The sequence below is a fragment of the Aspergillus melleus genome (genome assembly GCF_016097325.1).
Source record: "Aspergillus melleus strain CBS 546.65 chromosome Unknown contig1, whole genome shotgun sequence".
In the NCBI taxonomy this organism is placed as follows: domain Eukaryota; kingdom Fungi; phylum Ascomycota; class Eurotiomycetes; order Eurotiales; family Aspergillaceae; genus Aspergillus; species Aspergillus melleus.
This window is the reverse complement of record NW_025763370.1, coordinates 5,196,845-5,214,797: the sequence shown is the minus strand read 5'-3', so window position 1 is coordinate 5,214,797 and position 17,953 is coordinate 5,196,845. Positions and strand designations below refer to the sequence as shown.

The following is a 17,953-nucleotide window of genomic DNA, read 5'->3' as shown; positions in this document are numbered from 1 at the left end:
TACTATCGACCGATATCCCGTATGACGCCATCCTCTGAGGAGCACAAAGGATCCAAATATCCAACGTTTCCAACTTCACACAGGCCAATTCCCAACCATACTCCGTACACAGTCTGTAACTCTGGTAAACAACTCCCGCTACGGCGATGGTCTTCAATAAGAAGTCGGGTGGAGCGTGGTTTCATCTTCCTTCCCTAATTCCGATCCACCCGTCGAAGCCTCCAAGAAGGACCGTCATCCGGAACCCCTCCGGACATGAAACGGCGCCTTCACTTAGACCCCCTTGCATGCGCGAGTCCTCGTCATCCCTTGTTATTCGTCGCTCTTGGGGGGTTTGGTGTTTGGACGTCGCTGACCAGGGGCGGAAACAATCATCATGGTCAGCGTGATTGGTGCTCATTCGGTTATCTCTCTACTTGTCACTTTCCTTGATTCCCTTTCGCTATCCGGCTTCTGACTGAATCAGCGAATGCGGAGTTGAATCGGAAGCTACCTGACCAGGAACTCTCTCCGTCCATAGTCCGTCGAGAGACCCTGACGGGCCAAAGGAAAGTCGGCAAATAATAACCACATTATTAATCTACGAGAAAGGAAAATGAACCAGCGCAGAAAAATCTGTCTGCACTTTCATTTGATTTCGGCGCCCATCCGCCATCCTTCCGTCGTGGTGAAATTAGCTCGGAGACGCTATACTCGATTGACATCAAATAGGCGGCAGATCTCGTGGGTCGATGACTCGATGGCGTCCAGGAATAGCGACGAACCGACTATGCCAATTTCACGGCAAAGCTCAGGATCGTTTGTTGTCGATGCCTCGTCCTGCTCTTTGTCAAGGTTCAGGATGATAGACATATGTCATATCATTTCCCGGCAGGAGTCGGCCACCGTGTCATTCCTCGAATTCTGAAATCAGAGGCTGAGGCTGAGGCTGAGGCTGAGCTGTCTTTTCTGGAGATATTGAAATCATGACTCGGTAGTATTAATTGGTATTTCGGGTCCCATGCACGAGCCAGGAACCTCCGTTCGATCTGGACCGTCGACTGACTTTTTGACTTTTGTTGACTTCGGTTTGTTTACCTTCAGCATCACTCGTGAACGGTGAGGTCATCCCGGTGGAACGCGCCCGTTGAATTTCCTGAACCAAGGCACAGTCCCGTTCGTACGGAGTCCATCTTGGATCGGGGATCTCCTCCGATTCTAGAACCTTTTGCTTTGGGTTGAAGCGGCACAACACGGCACCAAGCTCCAAGCAACCTAAGAGTAATAGATATTGGGTTTCCTTTGAACAGAGGCAGTTCCGTCCAAAGCCAAGACTGTTGAATTAACGAGGTGGGTCTAAATCTCTCCATCCATGGAATTCCAAGGACGGGTATCCAGCGCGGCAGACGCCCACCATCCGAACCCATGTTTAGCGTGAAGATATCCAGGAACTCGCGCGAATAGCGATGCGACATCACTCGCCTGTTGTCTTCAAATCAAGGTCCAAAAACCGGATACGTGGGCGGCTATGCATTAACCCTGTTTGCAAACTCGACATGGGTTGTGTTTGTTGCACCGTCCCACCAGCTGTTCATTGTTGTAAATTTTCACCAGACCCCAAGGTTTTGTGCCTTACATTTCGGAATACATATAACTGCATCGCCCCCTCGTTCCGAGCCTTTGTTCCTGTGCCTGTTGCACGACTAGATGCTTGACACTGACAGACGTTTCGCCCAGTGGTGACGGACAAGGCTGACCCCGAGTCTTACTTGCATGCATAAGAACGACACTCCGATTAGAGGACCTGAGCCGCCCTTAACCCACGAGATATAATGCTCGCAATAATCACAGAGTATAAATAGCACATCCTGCATACGTCTAGAATAAATCTAGTCTAGAGTCTATACAGCTCACCATTTCCATTCTTGTCGGCTTCTAGATACGATAATTCGTGATCCGACGGGAGATGCTCACACTAGCTGAGGCTGAGTCTATGTCTCGATAATAAACGTCTGGGGGCCGTCTACAAGAACCAACGGCAGCAGGCACCTACATAATTAATGAAGGCTTTCAGCAGCAGGTCCGTCAGCACGGCACAACCCTTGTTCTTGGCTGAACCTGCATGCCATGTTAGAGATGCAGGACAGATGATGGACCTACTGCACTTATTGTGTGAAATGGGGCAATGCACCACTTACTCTGACCTGCTGATGGTGTTGGTATACATATGTAGATGGAAGTAGCTCTGTAGTTTATTCTGTTTAGACTTTTGCTTTTGTTCATCTTTCCAACTCCTCACATAGGTACTGAGTATGTACAGTTCACCCCCAACCCACATCTCCATCTACATCTCCATATCGCCATCCTAGATACTTTCCCAACAATACAATCCAATAATATTGAAACATGCCGTCCTCTCCATCCTCCGCCAGAATCCTAATATCCCTCCTCCTCACCACCTCACTCGCTTTCCCTCTCACAACCTCCTCGCCAGCCACGATATCATCTCAACAAACCTGCTACCATCCCAACGGTACCCCCGAAACCGATCCCAGCTACCAGGCATGCTCTCAGACCCCCGGCGTAACAGGCATGTGCTGCGCAGCTACCGACGTGTGTCTTCCGAACGGACTTTGTCAAAGCACACAGGAGACAGAGAAACAAGATGGAGAGAAGACGCTGCAGCATAGCTATCGCCGAGGACATTGTACGAGTCGAGACTGGGAGGGAGGCAGTTGTTTGGGGGTTTGTGTTGATGGAAAGGTATGTTTATGTTTAATATATGTATACTTGGGCAGGAGATAGTATAGATAGTCTCTAGGATTATCTTCATTGACTGACCAGGCTCTTATAGGAATCAGGCACATCATCCATCATGACACCCTGCGACAACACCAACACCTCAACAACCTGGTGCTGCGGCAACACCACCGACTGCTGCGGTACTCCGGACGCCATCACCATCGCGCCGGTTCTGGGAGAACATATTAGCATTCCTACTCCGACGTCATATGCTTCGTCATCTACAACCACAGACATAGCTATTCCTGCAGCTACATCTACATTTACACACACTACAGAACCAACTCCCTCAAATCCCACCACCACATCCTCCATCTCCATCGCTACAACAACCTCAACACCATCAACAACGCAAACCCAACCCTCCTCCCCAACTGAAACAACACAACCAGAAGAAGGTCTCCCCGGCCTCTCCAACGGCGTAAAAGCCGGTATAGGCGTCAGCGTCAGCGTCGCCGTCCTGATTATCTTCGTGGCAGCTGCGTTCCTTCTCCGTCGTCTTCGGAGACCGAAGGTTGTGGTGGAACGAGAGTTTGTGAGTTCGGTGGCGCTGACGCCGACTTCGATGCCGATGCCGATTATGCCGATGGGTGGGTTGAGGGGCGAGGGGAGGGAGGTAATTCATGGGTCTCTGGGTGGAAGGCCAGGTGGAAGTGGGAACGAGGGGTATATAAGGGAGGATGGGGTTGGGAGGGTGTTTATGTGATATATTTGTATAGAACATGCGTTATGAGATACGATATGAAGCTATGACATTGTGGCTGTCTGGAGTATATGTTATTTCTTTTGGTGACTGGGCTGGCTCAATTTGGGAGGAATTTACATCTGCATCTATCTAGAAGAGAATCATCTTGCAATGTGTATGGAGTAGAGTCTATACCCAAGCAAACACATGATGATACCCATTCACACATCCATATTCCAACTGCAACTGCTCAACAATGCATCATTGTTACTGGATTCTGCACTGATCTGAAATTCTGCTCTATCCAGATATCTCAACACCATAGATCCCATCAGTGTCTTATGTATCAGATCTTACGTCCCCATAGCTATTCCATGTCCTCGTATCCGAACCAATCCAATGCAGCCCAAAAAGTCTCATTATGTATTTGAAATGTTTTCCCTCCGCCCAAATCCATCCAGCCAGCCAGCCCGGCATCCCGCCTGTCCACTCAATCCCCCAACCCATCACCCACCTAACTGGGCCTAGCCAAGCATGTCCATGCCCCCTCACGCAGTCGCATACTTCCTCGTCCAATCCCTCGCGATCTCATCATACCTCGCCCGATCATTCTTATACTGCTCCGCGATACGCCCCTCGACCGCATCATCAGGCATAGGTTCCGCAAGCAACTGGCGCGCAAACTCCAGCACCGCAGCGATGCGCGAGCTAGGCTTCCACTCGTCCGACTTGAGCATCCCCAGACACATGCTTCCCTTTTCGTCGTTGGTCACGTTCGGGTGGTAGATTTTCGTTCCGAAGGATACGGCGGGCGGCTTGAAGGGGTATTCTGTGGGGAGGCTGAGTTTCATGAGGAAGCGGCCTTTCTATAGCGAGTGTAGTTGTGGTTAGTTGGAGTTTGCAAGTAGGAGGAGGGGGAGGGGGTTCGTACGTGGTATGGTGACCCCTCAGGTCCCTCCATGTAGACCTTCCATTCGTAGATGTTCGATTCATCGACCAGTTCGACGGAGATGCCATCGGGAGGAGATTCGGTGAGCTCGGCTAGCTCCTGGATTTTTGGGGTTGGTTTCGTTAGCTATTTGAACCCCTCTTCATGATCTTGGTGGGGATGAGGGGGAGGGGAAGAGGAATGTTCTCAAAAAGAGAGCACCATACCTTGGCGATTCGCTTCTGACTACCCATTTTGATATTTCAGAGTAACAACCTCTAACAAAATACCAGGATATATGACAAAAGATGTTCGTTTAAAAAAAAAAAAATAAGGGGCAGTCGATAGAAGAAAGAGAAGGGAGGCGGATCTAGGAACCGGAGAGGGAGGGATTTTCCAGGAGCGAAAGACCCAAACAGGCTCGACTCATGGGCCAACGCAGGAAAAACCTGTCACAGAAAAATATGCAGGGGCACGAGCGCTAGGAGAGTCATGGAGCTAGTCCAGTTGACTAGATGTAGTTACAGTCAGGAGCAAAGAAGGCAGGAGTCATAATGGCTGCTTGCAACAAAGCGGCGGGGCGGCGGATCAGGCGGGGCGGAATTGCATTTGGAGGGTTGGTCGACGTCAGTTCGGTCGGCTTTGCCCGCGTTCTACGGGGGAGAGCTGTACTCAGAGTGCAATAATAGAGCACAGCCCTTATACTGATTTACTCCCATCTAGAACAACATGGCCACGTATGAAACCACAAAAGTTGATTGAATCTCTCTGAACAGTTAATAGGTCGCCTATTACTATTCCCGCTGTAACATCACCATCAACCCCATTATACCCAGCAGCACCGTCTTCAACCACGGATGCTCGCTTAACATGATCGTCACGTATCCAACCATAGGTATATACCCTCGCACACTGCCCACAATGTCCTCCTCGCGGTTCAGGTAGTCCTGCCCGGGCGCATACAGCTCGGTATCGTCGGCGATGTTGTTGTCGCCCTTGGTGAGAAGCATATTGTTCGGCGCGGGTGAGGACCTGAGTAGGACAACAGTTAGCTTTGTCTTTGGTCTGGTGTAGAAAAGCTACGCTCCCCCAAGCAAGGTATCGCAAACAAACAGTGGTGAGCACATACTCAGAAATCTCCTTGACCTTCTTCGCCCGGCCCTCCACCTCCGGATACGTGCGCACAACGCGATGCACGATCGGGATGTCCTTTCCTTTCACATTGTAGACCACGATCTCACCGAGTTCGGCCCGGGGGCTGCGATTCCACAGGAATAGAAGATCGCCTCGCTGGAAGGCAGGCTCCATAGAGCCCGACAGGACGACCTAATAAGCCACAACCATCAGTATGACACCCTGGAAATCGGAACAGACAGGGTAGGTAGCTAGCTAGCAACGTACCACAATGGGAGAGCTGGACGCAGTAAACACCGAAAGACCCTTCCAGAGCATAAAGGCCGTGGACAGGACCAGTGCGAAATTGAGTACTTGCGCGAGCGATTGTCGCGGATTCCCTAGGGATGACAGCATGGCGAGGAGGGAGGTAGGTAGCTGTTGTTGCTGTTGTCTCGAAGGAACGGGGAGGATTCGACGCGATCGACGGTCGGAGGAGAAAGGGCTTGAAATGATGGGTCGCGTGGCGACCGCTAGCAAGACCAGATTATTATCGATCCGGTCTGATTCTCTGGAAGATACTGGTGCGAGGAGAGGTCGACAATGTCGCAGGGCTGGTGGGTCGTGGACGGTGGAATTGAACGAGGTGGCCTCTGGAAGGGGAAATCTTGTCTGCCCCAGGCATCCCGCCATTGGCCGCTTTCTACTTTTCTAACCATAAGTTCATAAGATCACTTGGAATTTCCCCATTGTACGGTAAATCGTACATTCTATGAATAAAATTCACGCGAAGAATTGCTGTATCATGAAACAGAATCATAAGAAGAAAACGAAAACGAAAAACAAAGGAAAGACGAAATTGTCACCGGGGACCCCAGACACAGCACGCCTCCTATACTTTCGCCTCCGGTCGAGCACCATGTGCCTCATCAAGTTCCCAGAACTTCTGAGGTTTCTGGCGCCTCGTAATAAGACCAACGACATCAAATGGATCGAAGAATGTCACAATGGCAGGACGAGGGTCCTCATACCCTGGTCCTTCGATTTCGGTCACCCCGTCCTTTGCCAGGTAGATCTTGTTGCATCGGGGAAGCCACCGCATGGGATGGAGAACATTCAACAAAGTGGTATTGCTATACATGACCACGGTCTCGAAAACCCAAAAGAACCACTCCTGCTTGATGAGCGGGCTCAGGTTATCGATGTTGCTGGTGTTCAAACTGGCCGCAGTAAAGTACTCGACGGTCCGGAAGATGGTGCGCACGGTGATGAGAATGCAGCTACAGAATAGTACATGCAGGGCCCGTTTCACTTTGATGTTCAAAACACCGCCGCGAGAGCAATTGTAGTAGAACCTTGAGGCGAGGGCCGTGAACCCAACCATTAGGGCAATCTGGAGAATGAGGGCTGCCTTGAGCAGTGCTTTGCCCGTGTTCTGAGAGGCTTCTGAATTCGAGGTGTTGGCCACCAAGGAGGCCCCGTTGGCCGTGAGGATCTCGATGAGGACGCCCATGGCGATAAAGGTGGTGAACACACGGCCCGGATGGATGGGTGAGTGATAGGGTATGTAGTAAAGGATGCGACCCAAGATGAAGAAGTTGGCTCCCTCGTAGACCGGTCTTTGATGGTCAGTATCCCCTGTCACTAGCAAGATAGACGCAGGGAAGTACTTACGGTCCTGCTAGTAAAAGAACAGTACTCGAAATGAAGACTCCAAGACTACCCCAATGCCCAAAAGCTCCGATCGTGCGCATCACGAACCCTGCCGTGAAAAGCAGCGCAGACCATGGTAGTAGGCCTGTCACCTTCCAGGACTTATACTTGCTTGTGGACCGTTAGTAACGTCGTAGACCATGGAATGTGTATACTTACTGGCATTGGTACCCATGTAAGATTCCAGATATCGCAAATAGTATAGCAAAGGCAATAGGCGCGCCTTTATTGGGTGCATAAAACCAAAGACTCCCCTCCTCTGTACGCTGTTAGCCGTGGGCTCCGAATCTGATCGATCTTTGGGGACCAACGGTAATCCGATCGCTTTTCAAAATTCATGATGCCGTGCCTAGTAGTCGTCTGGTATATGTTCCAGGAGTTGCAGTCCGACTAGATGTCTCCGATTATGATCACGTTGGATATATGTATATGCAGCCAAGTCTGATAGTCAATGGCCTTTCTCGCGCGGCCATGGCCATTATATACTTTGAACAACATGATGCTGAGGTGCACTGCAGACGTTAGCGAACACGAGACTACCGAAAGAGGAAAACGAGATTCCTCTGAAGAGAAATCCAAGCCTCAAGGAGCAGAAGAACCCCGTGGAGACAACAAGGCATAGCGGCGAGCTAAATTGCTTAACCAGCCTTTCTCATCGTTGTCTGGGTCCCCGAAGTAGTCCACGATTGGCTGCCACCGACGTAGCGAATACGAGCAAGGCTGTGTCTGTGGCACCGCGAACACGGTTCAAGTGCCCGACAACAGATGGTCCTGCCATGGGGCAGGATGCTTCGTATCGAAGATTGAGTCATCATATTCTGCCTCGCACCCATCATTTTCCAGGACGGCAAGGCGGATTTGCGGTTTGACGCCATTGTTCAAAAGTGGTGCCTGAAGATAGAGGCAGCAACCCCGGATTGTCCGTTGCCCTGACAACACACACTAACCCGATATAGAAGGCGACCGTAATCAACGTGACTTGACCTCCCTCGCCGTACTCTGCTCTCTTTCCTCTGCTCTCTGTACATATCGTCGCCAACCCTCTGCCTTCCCTCGCCATATCGTGTACGATCAAGCGGCAGAGCACGTCCAGCAAACATGAGTGCAGCAAAGCCCCCTCAGCCGTCCCTTTTCCAGGTTTACCTCCGCCTCCGCCCGCCCATCTCGCAGCAGCAGGATGACCACGTTGAACGCTGCTTGACAGTCGATGTCCCGGAGGCAGCCAATCCGGTTGCAGATAATGGTGATGGGTCTATGCCAGCTGGTCCCACACAAATCATTCTTCAGCCTCCAAGTGATGTGCGGAAGCGTGCTGTAGAGAAGTTCGGCTTCACCAGGGTCTTTGAGGAATCTGCGTCCCAGTTGGACGTCTTTGAAGATACCGGCCTGGAGACTATCATCCGAGGCGTCCTGTCGGAGGGAAGAGATGGCCTCGTGGCTACACTGGGTGTGACGGGAAGTGGAAAGGTAGGAAGAGAACAGGAGCCAGTATGGAAAGGATATTAATGTCCTCTAGAGTCACACAATTCTAGGATCAAGGACCCAGAAAGGTCTTACTCAGATGAGTCTCGATGTCATCTTCAAGTCCCTGGAATCAACAATCAAGCCGCCCGACAATTCCATCAACCCCATCCTCCTCTCGACTGTCTCCGCGTCGGACCCATGTGAATCCCAGATGTTCACGGCACAGTCGTTCCTGGAAGCCGTGTACGGTGATCCCGCCGATCGTGGCAGGAATTCTCGAGCCCAAACTCCCATGAGCTCCGGCAGAGCTCACACACCCATGGCGGTATGCTGCCCTTTCCCCCACACCCCATTACGCAGGATTCAGACGCTGCGACCTCGCATCCCCAAAACCCCAACCGACGGCCCCAATGTGCCCTTGACCCCAAGCTACTTTGGTACCCCAAGACCCAACGGCTCCCCTATCAAGAGGGATGCATGGGTGCCCGCTCGTCCCCAAACAGCCTTTTCCAATATACGCTCTCAGGTGCTCAGTATGAACTATGCTAAACCATCACGTCCCATGTTAAAGGAACCCACGCCGGCGATCATCTTCCCTCGCCGAAATATGCCTCAACGCCCAAATGCCTTGCCACGATCTCCCGATGTCGGCCACCTCACTGTGGATTTGAACCCTCACTCGGAATACATTGTTTTGGTGTCGATGTACGAAGTGTACAATGACCGCATCTTCGACCTCTTGTCGCCAGCCGTCGTTCCCGGACAAGGAAGCACCATGTCACGCCAAGGCGGAAATGCGCAGAAAGACCGAAGAAGGCCTCTGTTCTTCAAATCCACCGAAGGATCGCCTGACCGAAAGGTTGTCGCAGGTCTGCGCAAGATTGCCTGCGCTACCTATGAAGAGGCGCTGGCGATCCTGGATATTGGTCTGACCGAGCGTAAGGTCACAGGGACTGGCGCTAACAGCGTCAGCTCACGCAGTCACGGATTCTTCTGTCTTGAAGTTAAGAGAAGAATGCGCAACAAGAGAACCGGCGAAGAGACCTGGATTGGAAATACACTAACGGTGGCGGATCTTGCTGGTATGCCCAGGAATTATTTCTCACCAATCTGGCTTTCGGTGCTGATGATTACTTAGGTTCCGAGCGTGCTAGAACCGCGAAGACCGCCGGATCGACTCTTGCTGAAGCGGGCAAGATCAATGAGAGCTTGATGTATCTCGGACAGTGCTTGCAGATGCAGAGCGACATGCAGGACAAGAACAAGGTACTATTTCGCGTCGACTCTTGCCCTTGGACAGTGAACTAACTCCAGTAGACTGCGTTGGTACCCTTCAGACAGTGCAAGCTTACCGAACTGTTATTCTCCAACTCCTTCCCGTCCAACCAAGCATCAGGACCGACTCGCCATCCTCAGAAGGCCATCATGGTAGTGACCGCCGACCCTCTGGGAGACTACAATGCCACTTCGCAAATCCTGCGGTATTCTGCGCTGGCTCGGGAAGTCGCGGTGCCCCGAGTCCCATCTATCTCCGAGTCTGTGTGTTCCAGCTCCGTCGAATCATACAGGCCATCTGCCAGTGGACGCAATTCCCCCAACATGGCCACCAACGAAGAACTGGAAAGCGCCCTGGCTGAGATCGCCCGTCTCACGAAAGAGAACGGCAATCTTACCATGAAACTCGGCGAGGAGGAAATCATGCGAGCCGAGTTGGAAATGAGGCTGAGCGCCAGCGAAGAGCACTGCCTCGAGATCGAACAGGAGGTGCGTGAAGAGTGCTGGGCCGAAATGGACGAGAGAATGGAGGAGGAGAGAAGAAGGTGGCAGACTGCCTTGGAAGAACAGGTAAGAACCCTCCCCTCACGGATGCCATCTAAGCTGCCTCTGACCATGAATCCAGGCCGACCACAACGACGAGCACATCGACAAGAAGATCGAACTCCTATCGCGGGGCTTCCAAAGTATAACATCCTCTTTTCCACCCTACTAGTCCTGTGTTTACCCATAACGATTCTAACAAAAATAATTAGTCCACGAAGACCCCCCATCTTCCCGAGACGACCGCACCGAAGAGCTCGAATACGAGAATGAGCGCCTTCGCAGCAAGATCGCCGCCCTCGAGCGCGAACTCACCAGCCAATCCCCAACCAAGAAGTCCAAGGCCAAAAAGCCCCTCGAGTCCACTCGCACCAATGCTCTCGGCCGTGAAAGCGACATTGACCATGCCCTGAAGCGAATGGATCAGCTGAAGCTGGCTGATAGCATGTTCTCGCCTACCCCGGCATCCACAGGCTCTCCTGGCAAGAAGCAGAGAAAGATGGCGACGCGCAGATGGGATTTGGCTCCGGAAGAGGAGATCTAATGTTGCACTCTAACCTTGTTTTTCTTTCTTGACTCTTTTGTATAATATGGGAGGCGTTTTGGGGGATTTCTTCGTTCTCAGTGATACCACGTTTTGTTCTTTATGAATATTTTTCTTTAGGTGAATTGTCAATATTAATTTCTTCATGTATTCAACTATAAATGTATGAATAGACCCCTGCTCTGCTGCCCATACACACCATCTACATCCTGTCCGCACCGCCCAAACGCCTGTCTTGTTTTTTCCGAGACCGAGAATATAAAACTCCGACACCTAGCTAGAGAGACATGGATAACGACGAAAGAAACAACAAATGAAGGGAATAAGAAAAGAAAGCAAAAGAAAGCAGCAGAGAGTACTGGTAAGTACCAGAACCTCCAAAGGTTTAAGGAATCACACATCCATAGGTTCAGCTTCCGAGACAAGTTCGCTTGCATCGGGCTGTTCGGTCTCGGGCTCGACGCCGACCATGTCAACACTGTCGTTGCCTTCGCCGTCTGCGTCGTCGCCTTCTCCTTCGGCTTCTTCCTCTTCTTCACCATCGCCCTCGCCCTCGCCTTCGAGGTCGTGTTCATCTTCACCTTCGCCTTCCCCTTCTCCTTCATTCTCCATGTCAACATCTGCTGCTCCTGCTTCGTCTGCCTCGACTTCGGGTTCCTCGTCTCCTTCACCTTCTTCACCATCACCCTCTCCTTCTCCCTCTCCCTCTCCATCGTCAACATCATCACCTTCACCCATCGTTTCGCCCTCCCCTTCACCAAGATCCGCATCTCCAACCGGCCCGATCGTGATATCACCGTCACCGCCCCCTTCCAGCGCAGACATCTCCGACTCCGGATCCAGGGATCCTCGTTCCTGCAGGTTCGGGAACATGAGTTTCCGATCAATCGCGAGCTTCGATAATTTCTCGTCGTCCATCTCGCTCAGCTCGCTCTCGTCGTCGGCGCTGTCGTGGACGCTATGCGGGATATCGCTCTGTTGGCCGGACGTGGGATCTTCGGTTGTTCCTCCGGCGGTGGTGGCTGGAGCGTGAGCAGCAAGGTCTTTAGACTGTTGAGGAGCGGATGTGATAGAGGAAGAAGTCGGCTCGGTGTGGTGGTTCTGAGAAGAGGGATCGGAAGATTCGACAGGGGCGGGCGCCTTGCTGGTGGGAAGACGCGGCGCAAGTTTACGGTTGACGATGGTTTCGGCGCGCTTTTGGATGTCGCGACGGGCGATGCCCTTGGTGCGGCCGCGCGGGGCGGGAGCTTCAGATGCAGGAGCGGAGGTTGGGGGAGTTGGCGTGTCCGCGGCGCCGTCGCTGCCCATGAGCAGGTGGTCGACTTTCATTTTCTCTTTGTGTTCCTCGTTGGCTTGCTCAAGGACCTGTGGCATGTTGACTTCGTAGAGGCGGGAGTAGAGGTCGGCGATGAGATCTTCCAGGAGGGAGACTTTCATGAGGTTATTGTTGAGCTTTTTCAGCTCGACGGCGTCCCGGAGTAACTCGAGGAGAGAGCCACTCTCGGGAGCGAGTTGTTGGAGACCCTCGAGGCGAGCGGTATTGAGGACAAATTCCTCCCATCCGATGGGCCTGAAGACGCCTTCTTCGTAGCCCTCGGTGATATTGCCAGCTCGGCGGATGACGCGTGCATACGTGAGGCAGACGTCTTCCCACAGTTTAGTATGGTTGATGAAGTCGCCCTGCTTCTTCCGCACTCGACGCAGCAGCTGGTCGAGATTTGCGCGGTCGTTGAGCTGGTCAAGAAGAGCGACGAAGTAATAAACGTATCGCGTAGTGTAGACGAAATGCCTACCCGGACGCTCATACTCAGGCCTCCAAACTTGTATTGTCATGGTCTTGGTGAAAATCTGCTGTGTGAGTTCGCCCTTGGCTCTGGCGGCAGATTCCGCATCTTTGCTATCATCGTATATAATATGGGCAGCCTATTGAAGATTAGCACGGATATTGAGAGGGACCCACTAGAGAAGACGTACCCTGAGAGCCATGCGGTGATGCCAATTCGATTTGTCCGCATGTCGCAGATTCCGAATAACCGCAAGGATGTATGTCTTCCACCCAGCATCATCCTCTGGAAGTAGAACCTTCCGAGCCCACGGAGTGGCTAGAAGAGTTTTGCTGCCCTCAGCCGCCTGCAAAGAGTTAGTTTTGGGACTATATAAGCCATAGAGTAATTCGTACCGTCAATGTGCCCCTGTGAACGAGTTTATGAACGATGGAAACCAGCTTGAAGTGAGGCTCGAAAATAGGCTCCGCACGCGAGTCCTTCTTTTGTGGAAGTGCATCGATGGCATCTAGCAGCGAGTCCAATAGATCATCAAGACTGATTGGCTTGGCTCCTCCTCTGACGGTCTCGTCGGCGCTGAACATCTTCCAGAGACATTTAGCATACATATAGTGGGTCCTATATCTGTTAGAAGCCACATTGCCGGTTCAGAAACTGAAAAGAACTTACATCCAACTCTTAGGTTTGTCGACAATCGCGCGTTTGAGAAGATAGCTGGCCAAATTCCAGACAGAATATAGCCTCATTTCTTTAAAGGGTTGCGCTTCGTACATCTGCTGGTTCTCTTCCCTGTTATAATGGCGGGTAAAATCACTGAGGCTGAAGGCTCCCATAGACAAGGGCGCCCGGGAGGAAGAGTATAGCCGAATCCCAAAATCAGTGTAGAGCTCAGATAGAAGTGCTCTTGTTTCTGGTGTTGGATCCGCATTTCTAATCGCAGTCGAAACAGCCATAGCATAACAATGAATCGCGTAGCGCTGCCACGTTACCAGTTCCGTGCGATTGTTGTTGATCTTTTCAGCGGACCAGGTGATGTCTTCTTCGAGTTTGGAGTCGTATGTTTGGGCTAGTCGATACCAAGTTTCCCAACTTGCGCTCCCATGTTCTAGATCTGACCGGAACCAGCTCACAGCCTCGTCAAGGTCATTGGTGGGCACCGGGTTCAGGCGCTTCTGGGAACGAAACTTGGTGAGAGCAGTGTATCCCAAGAGGAAATACCACCCATTCCGAGCGATGACTGCACTTTCGATAGAAAGAGGAATAGGAATCAACGCAACATCTTTCACTCCCCGCACCGAACGGAATATTTCTGATGGATTCAGCGGGGACTTGAGGTAGGCGGTCAAGACACGCTTGTTGAAATTCAATGGCCCTGATGATCTCGTGTTGCCAATGGCTTGCTGCATCTTGTCAATGGTACATTTTAGTTCCGATTTGGACAAATCTTTGATGTTCATCTTCTTGGCTTGTTTCATGACAACATCAATGACCGTGATTGCCGTAGCTCTGTCGAGCTTCTCGGGCGGGCACCCATGGTCGAGCGGGTAATTGTCCACCGTTAACAGTTTGATACCATGAAGATCATACAGAATCTGGCAGATATCCAATTCGTAGTCTTCTTTATTCTCAAGAGTGAGTAGCTCAGACTTCACCAGCTTCAGGAAATCCTTGCGGGAACGTTTGCACATTTTTCGGATACCAAGAGCGTGGTGCACGGCACGGAGGTAATGAATGCAGTCATCAAGGGGCGTGTCAAAGATCTCTTTATTCTGGGCAATGGCTTCCTTGACAAGGGTGTACTGTAAAATCCAGCAGCGGACATACATTTCTCGGAGGTTGTCCTTGAAACCTTCCAATGACTTGGCTAGAGTGCCGCGAAACTCAGGACGAGGAGTCTGACCAACGCGCACCGAATCTTCGTACAAAATGAGGCCATGAAGGAGTTTTGTCAGAAGGGCTATGGCGGACATTGAGGATCTCAGGTGATCCATGTCAAAGCAATCATATGCCTTGGTCGGATCTCGCCAAAACGTTGTCATAGACTTGATTAGAACGCCATCGAGCATTTTGAGCCATCGGAGAAGAGTAACCTGGCGGTGCTCACTGGGTTCTTGAAGATGCGCCGAGCTCCAAAGCTCCTTGATGATGACCTCGATACTTCTCAAGTAGCAAGACATTTCCTTGGGAGGATAATTAATGTCGTTGTAAGCGGCCTGTAGTCGCCTCCAGAGGAAAAGCCTTAACGTGGCATCGCCTCGGTCTAGGAAAGACCCCATTTCTTGAATTTGTGATCTCGGCCCGGCAAGCTCCTGCCCCCCTGACTCACCTTCCTCCGTAAAACCAACAGAAGAAGGCTCTAAAAGTGGCTCTATGGTTTCAATAATGTCCACAGATAATCTTGGGTTGGGACCGAAGATTTTCAAGAAAAAGTCCATGGATTTCAGTTTCGAGATCTCTTGGTCAATGATCTCGAGGGAGATTTCCGGCATCGCAGCATTGTTAGCCAAACCAATCAATGGATTGCCCAAGCATCCGAGCAAGCGTTGAAGTTCCTCGAGGCAAAGCAATACGTGCTCCCGATGGGTATCAGTCGTCATGTTTGAATGGAATGTGGACGTCCAGATGTGACGTAGAAGCATCGATTTTTGGTGATCTCCTGGAGGAGCATGGTCCATGAAATGGGTCAAAGCAGTTCGGGCCAGAGAGCACCACCTGCCCAGACGATCACGTTGCAGAACCCTTCCTCCGGTATTCACCTCACTGCTTGGGTTGTTGATAGACGAATAGATGTCAAGCTGGAGCTCGAATATGGTCTCAATCATCTCCAAATGAGCGAAGTGATTCGCGGTGTACGTAAACTGGGATCCATTGGCAGTGCTGAGGATCTGACGTTCAAGGTATTGAACATGGTTCAGCATTCCTTGATAAATGTACTCGTCTTCGCTTAGCAGAACTTGAACGACCGTCTCTTTCAACTCACTTGGCCATTGAAATAGCGTGTATGTCGATTTCATGGCAGGAAAGTAAGGTGCACCAGAAACATGCTCCGTTGGGTAGTTTCCGTACTCTGGCATCAGAAGACATTTGAGCCAGTCAAAGGCTACATTGTGGATATTGAAGCTCCCATCATTGACAGTATTGAGTAGATGAATTAGTTCCTCAACCCCGACGAGGACATGCTTGATTCCTAGTTTCCGCGCAGATTTCCTTGAATGCTCGAGGAAAACAGCCAGCCCCGATTTGCCCATGCCTTGTATGTCTCGAAAGGCCGAGAAATAGTCTCCTTGCAAAACTGCCTGGGCTTTCCCTTCATCCCAGCGTTTCAGGGCGTTTACGAGATCTTGATGCAGCGAGCATTCACTCTCGTTGGCTCCCGAAAACGGCGAATCCTTGTCGTCATTGAGAGAAGAATGGCATTTCCGCAGCTCCTCGATCCCTGTCAGTTCTTCAATTCCAAACTTGGACAACAATGAATTTGTCGTCTCAAAGACCCACTCATCGGCTTGAGTGTAGATTTCTAGTTGATCCTCGTAGTACTTGGTCTGGTCAAAGAGAATCTCCTCAGCTTGCAACGATGCTTCCGCATTCGATTCCCTGAGGCGTGTTCTTCTACTTTTGGCTCTGATGCGTTCCGCCTGGTCTTCAGTGATGGCTGAAGCAGAGGAGCGCTTCCTAGGAGCGCTGGACGATTTGATCTCCATGTCGTCAGCGTTCGGAAGCTCCGGCCGATTTGTTATTTCGGGGCTATGCGACGACTGCACTTCAAGTGACTCCATCAGCTGTTTTTCTGCCCGCTGGTCGATGGATGAATGATCGTCAGTCTGTTCATCAGGAGCCTCCAATTTGACAGGAGCATTGTTCTGAGTTGCGCTTCGATTATCGCCCTCTGCGTTGTGGGTCTTGTCTTCAGCAACAGTGTCGTCGTCCCGCGATTTCGATGACTGATCCTGAGTATACGCTTCTCGAGTGGTTATAGCTTTCATTTCGGGACTGAGGGCGGGTAGGGAGAAGGTGATTCGCGACCCGGTATAGACTTCGCCTTGCACCTCCTCGCCACAAACTCGAAGGATGGCCTTTCCAACGGCGGCCCACGTCAGGATCGAAATTTTAATCTCATGTGCAGGAAGACGTGAACGAAGAGGGTGCTTTGTTGGGTCGGCATCCTGTAGATTATTTGGAAGGGCCGGCAAGTAAGGATAAGGATCACTTTGCGGCTTGAGGAACCTGAGCAGAGACCTTTTCGGTTTCCTTAGCGGTACTTGCGCTGCGGATATCCTGTCTTCCAACGATAATAGCGTTTCCCGAAGATGCTCCTCCGCAAAGGTTTCCTCCAGGCCTAATTGCTCAGCCCGTACCTCTAAGCGATTCTCATCGTCCGCCAAGACACTCTCCAGGCAGTATCGAGCTAACCGATAGCTCTGCAAAGCACTACACAATCTTGCGCTTTGCCTCCAGAGATTGAGGTCGGTATCGTCCCGTTCCAGAGCCTCGGCGAAAGAGCTTAAGGCTTTGTTGGCGCGCTCGGCAATCGTGGTCGATATTTCCTGGGTCGACTCGTCGGAGTGAGAGGCATCCTCGATAGACGCCCGCAGCGAATCCAAAGTGTACTGTCCGTGGTTTTTATAGGATAGGTAGATGGTCTGCATCAACGTGCTGGATGTCGAATCGTTGATATCGAATTCCGCCAGTGGCTCCGCAGCCGTGTCCCCCGCAATATAATCTCCCCCGAGCTGATCCGTATCCTGCAACGCATTTCTTTTGTAGTCGGAGAGGGATTCGGGGTACTTGAATATTTCGGAGTTTAACAGCGCATCGTACGCTTCGGCGGCTTCGTTGTAGAACGGAGGGCCTTGGGAGTGGAGTTTCAAGGCATTCTGGTATAGTTTGAGGGCCTCCTCGATCTGGATTTCTTTGGTATCATCAACCTCCTCCTCGATGGCCTCGTCCGGCTCGATGTTCAATGCAACCCAGCTCGACATTGCGCAGGGTATTTCGGCCGCGAAAAGGTCCTGGACGGCGGGGAGGAACCGGGCGCAATGGGCACCATGTCAAGAGGGACCCAGTGGATGAATCAGTGTATATGCATATACACGTAGGGTTGTCGAAGAATGGAAGAGTCCGGC

At 51.4% G+C, this 17,953-nt stretch overlaps 6 protein-coding genes across 8 annotated transcripts; 2 read left to right on the top strand and 4 right to left on the bottom strand.

Annotated features, from left to right (window-relative positions):
• Window positions 1-2,854: 2,854 nt before the first annotated feature.
• Window positions 2,855-3,487, top strand: LDX57_001867 (uncharacterized protein; the record flags this gene model as incomplete). The annotated part of the gene is made up of 1 exon (XM_046083514.1): window positions 2,855-3,487. One exon carries the CDS (start codon window positions 2,855-2,857, stop codon window positions 3,485-3,487), a length of 633 nt encoding a protein of 210 aa, XP_045939471.1.
• A 527-nt stretch (window positions 3,488-4,014) lies between these two features.
• On the bottom strand, window positions 4,015-4,648 carry LDX57_001866 (putative ubiquitin conjugating enzyme (UbcB); the record flags this gene model as incomplete). Its single annotated transcript, XM_046083513.1, has 3 exons — window positions 4,015-4,332; window positions 4,398-4,514; window positions 4,622-4,648. 3 exons carry the CDS (start codon window positions 4,646-4,648, stop codon window positions 4,015-4,017), a joined length of 462 nt encoding a protein of 153 aa, XP_045939470.1.
• A 540-nt stretch (window positions 4,649-5,188) lies between these two features.
• On the bottom strand, window positions 5,189-5,924 carry sec11 (signal peptidase complex catalytic subunit SEC11; the record flags this gene model as incomplete). The annotated part of the gene is made up of 3 exons (XM_046083512.1): window positions 5,189-5,426; window positions 5,524-5,720; window positions 5,796-5,924. The coding sequence occupies 3 exons, from the start codon at window positions 5,922-5,924 to the stop codon at window positions 5,189-5,191; spliced, it is 564 nt and encodes a 187-aa protein (XP_045939469.1).
• Window positions 5,925-6,399: 475 nt separating this feature from the next.
• On the bottom strand, window positions 6,400-7,559 carry LDX57_001864 (putative RTA1 domain protein; the record flags this gene model as incomplete). Its single annotated transcript, XM_046083511.1, has 4 exons — window positions 6,400-7,126; window positions 7,182-7,331; window positions 7,380-7,479; window positions 7,532-7,559. The coding sequence occupies 4 exons, from the start codon at window positions 7,557-7,559 to the stop codon at window positions 6,400-6,402; spliced, it is 1,005 nt and encodes a 334-aa protein (XP_045939468.1).
• Window positions 7,560-7,912: 353 nt separating this feature from the next.
• On the top strand, window positions 7,913-11,180 carry LDX57_001863. Of its 2 annotated transcripts, XM_046083510.1 has the most exons (7): window positions 7,913-8,687; window positions 8,737-9,009; window positions 9,256-9,766; window positions 9,823-9,950; window positions 10,002-10,529; window positions 10,585-10,645; window positions 10,715-11,180. In XM_046083510.1, exons 1-7 carry the CDS (start codon window positions 8,319-8,321, stop codon window positions 11,044-11,046), a joined length of 2,202 nt encoding a protein of 733 aa, XP_045939466.1. In that variant the 5' UTR covers window positions 7,913-8,318; the 3' UTR covers window positions 11,047-11,180. The 2 variants fall into 2 exon arrangements, with proteins under 2 accessions (XP_045939466.1, XP_045939467.1); XM_046083509.1 differs by lacking the exons at window positions 7,913-8,687; window positions 8,737-9,009 and having other exon boundaries at window positions 9,126-9,766.
• hir3 lies at window positions 11,181-17,949 on the bottom strand. 2 transcript variants are annotated; one of them, XM_046083507.1, is made up of 4 exons: window positions 13,500-17,949; window positions 13,226-13,448; window positions 13,021-13,176; window positions 11,181-12,969 (listed from the first exon to the last, which is right to left on the bottom strand). In XM_046083507.1, the coding sequence occupies exons 1-4, from the start codon at window positions 17,807-17,809 to the stop codon at window positions 11,440-11,442; spliced, it is 6,219 nt and encodes a 2,072-aa protein (XP_045939464.1). In that variant the 5' UTR covers window positions 17,810-17,949; the 3' UTR covers window positions 11,181-11,439. The 2 variants fall into 2 exon arrangements, with proteins under 2 accessions (XP_045939464.1, XP_045939465.1); XM_046083508.1 differs by having other exon boundaries at window positions 11,181-13,176.
• Window positions 17,950-17,953: the final 4 nt, after the last annotated feature.

Coding starts and splice junctions, on each gene's coding strand:
- LDX57_001863 (XM_046083510.1), top strand. CDS start 8,319: ATGAGTGCAGCAAAGCCCCCTCAGCCGTCCCTTTTCCAGGTTTACCTC. Junction 8,688..8,736: donor GTGTGACGGGAAGTGGAAAG/GTAGGAAGAGAA, acceptor AATGTCCTCTAG/AGTCACACAATTCTAGGATC. Junction 9,010..9,255: donor GAGCTCACACACCCATGGCG/GTATGCTGCCCT, acceptor CCCATGTTAAAG/GAACCCACGCCGGCGATCAT.
- hir3 (XM_046083507.1), bottom strand. CDS start 17,809: ATGTCGAGCTGGGTTGCATTGAACATCGAGCCGGACGAGGCCATCGAG. Junction 13,449..13,499: donor GACAAACCTAAGAGTTGGAT/GTAAGTTCTTTT, acceptor TAACAGATATAG/GACCCACTATATGTATGCTA. Junction 13,177..13,225: donor TTCACAGGGGCACATTGACG/GTACGAATTACT, acceptor AACTCTTTGCAG/GCGGCTGAGGGCAGCAAAAC.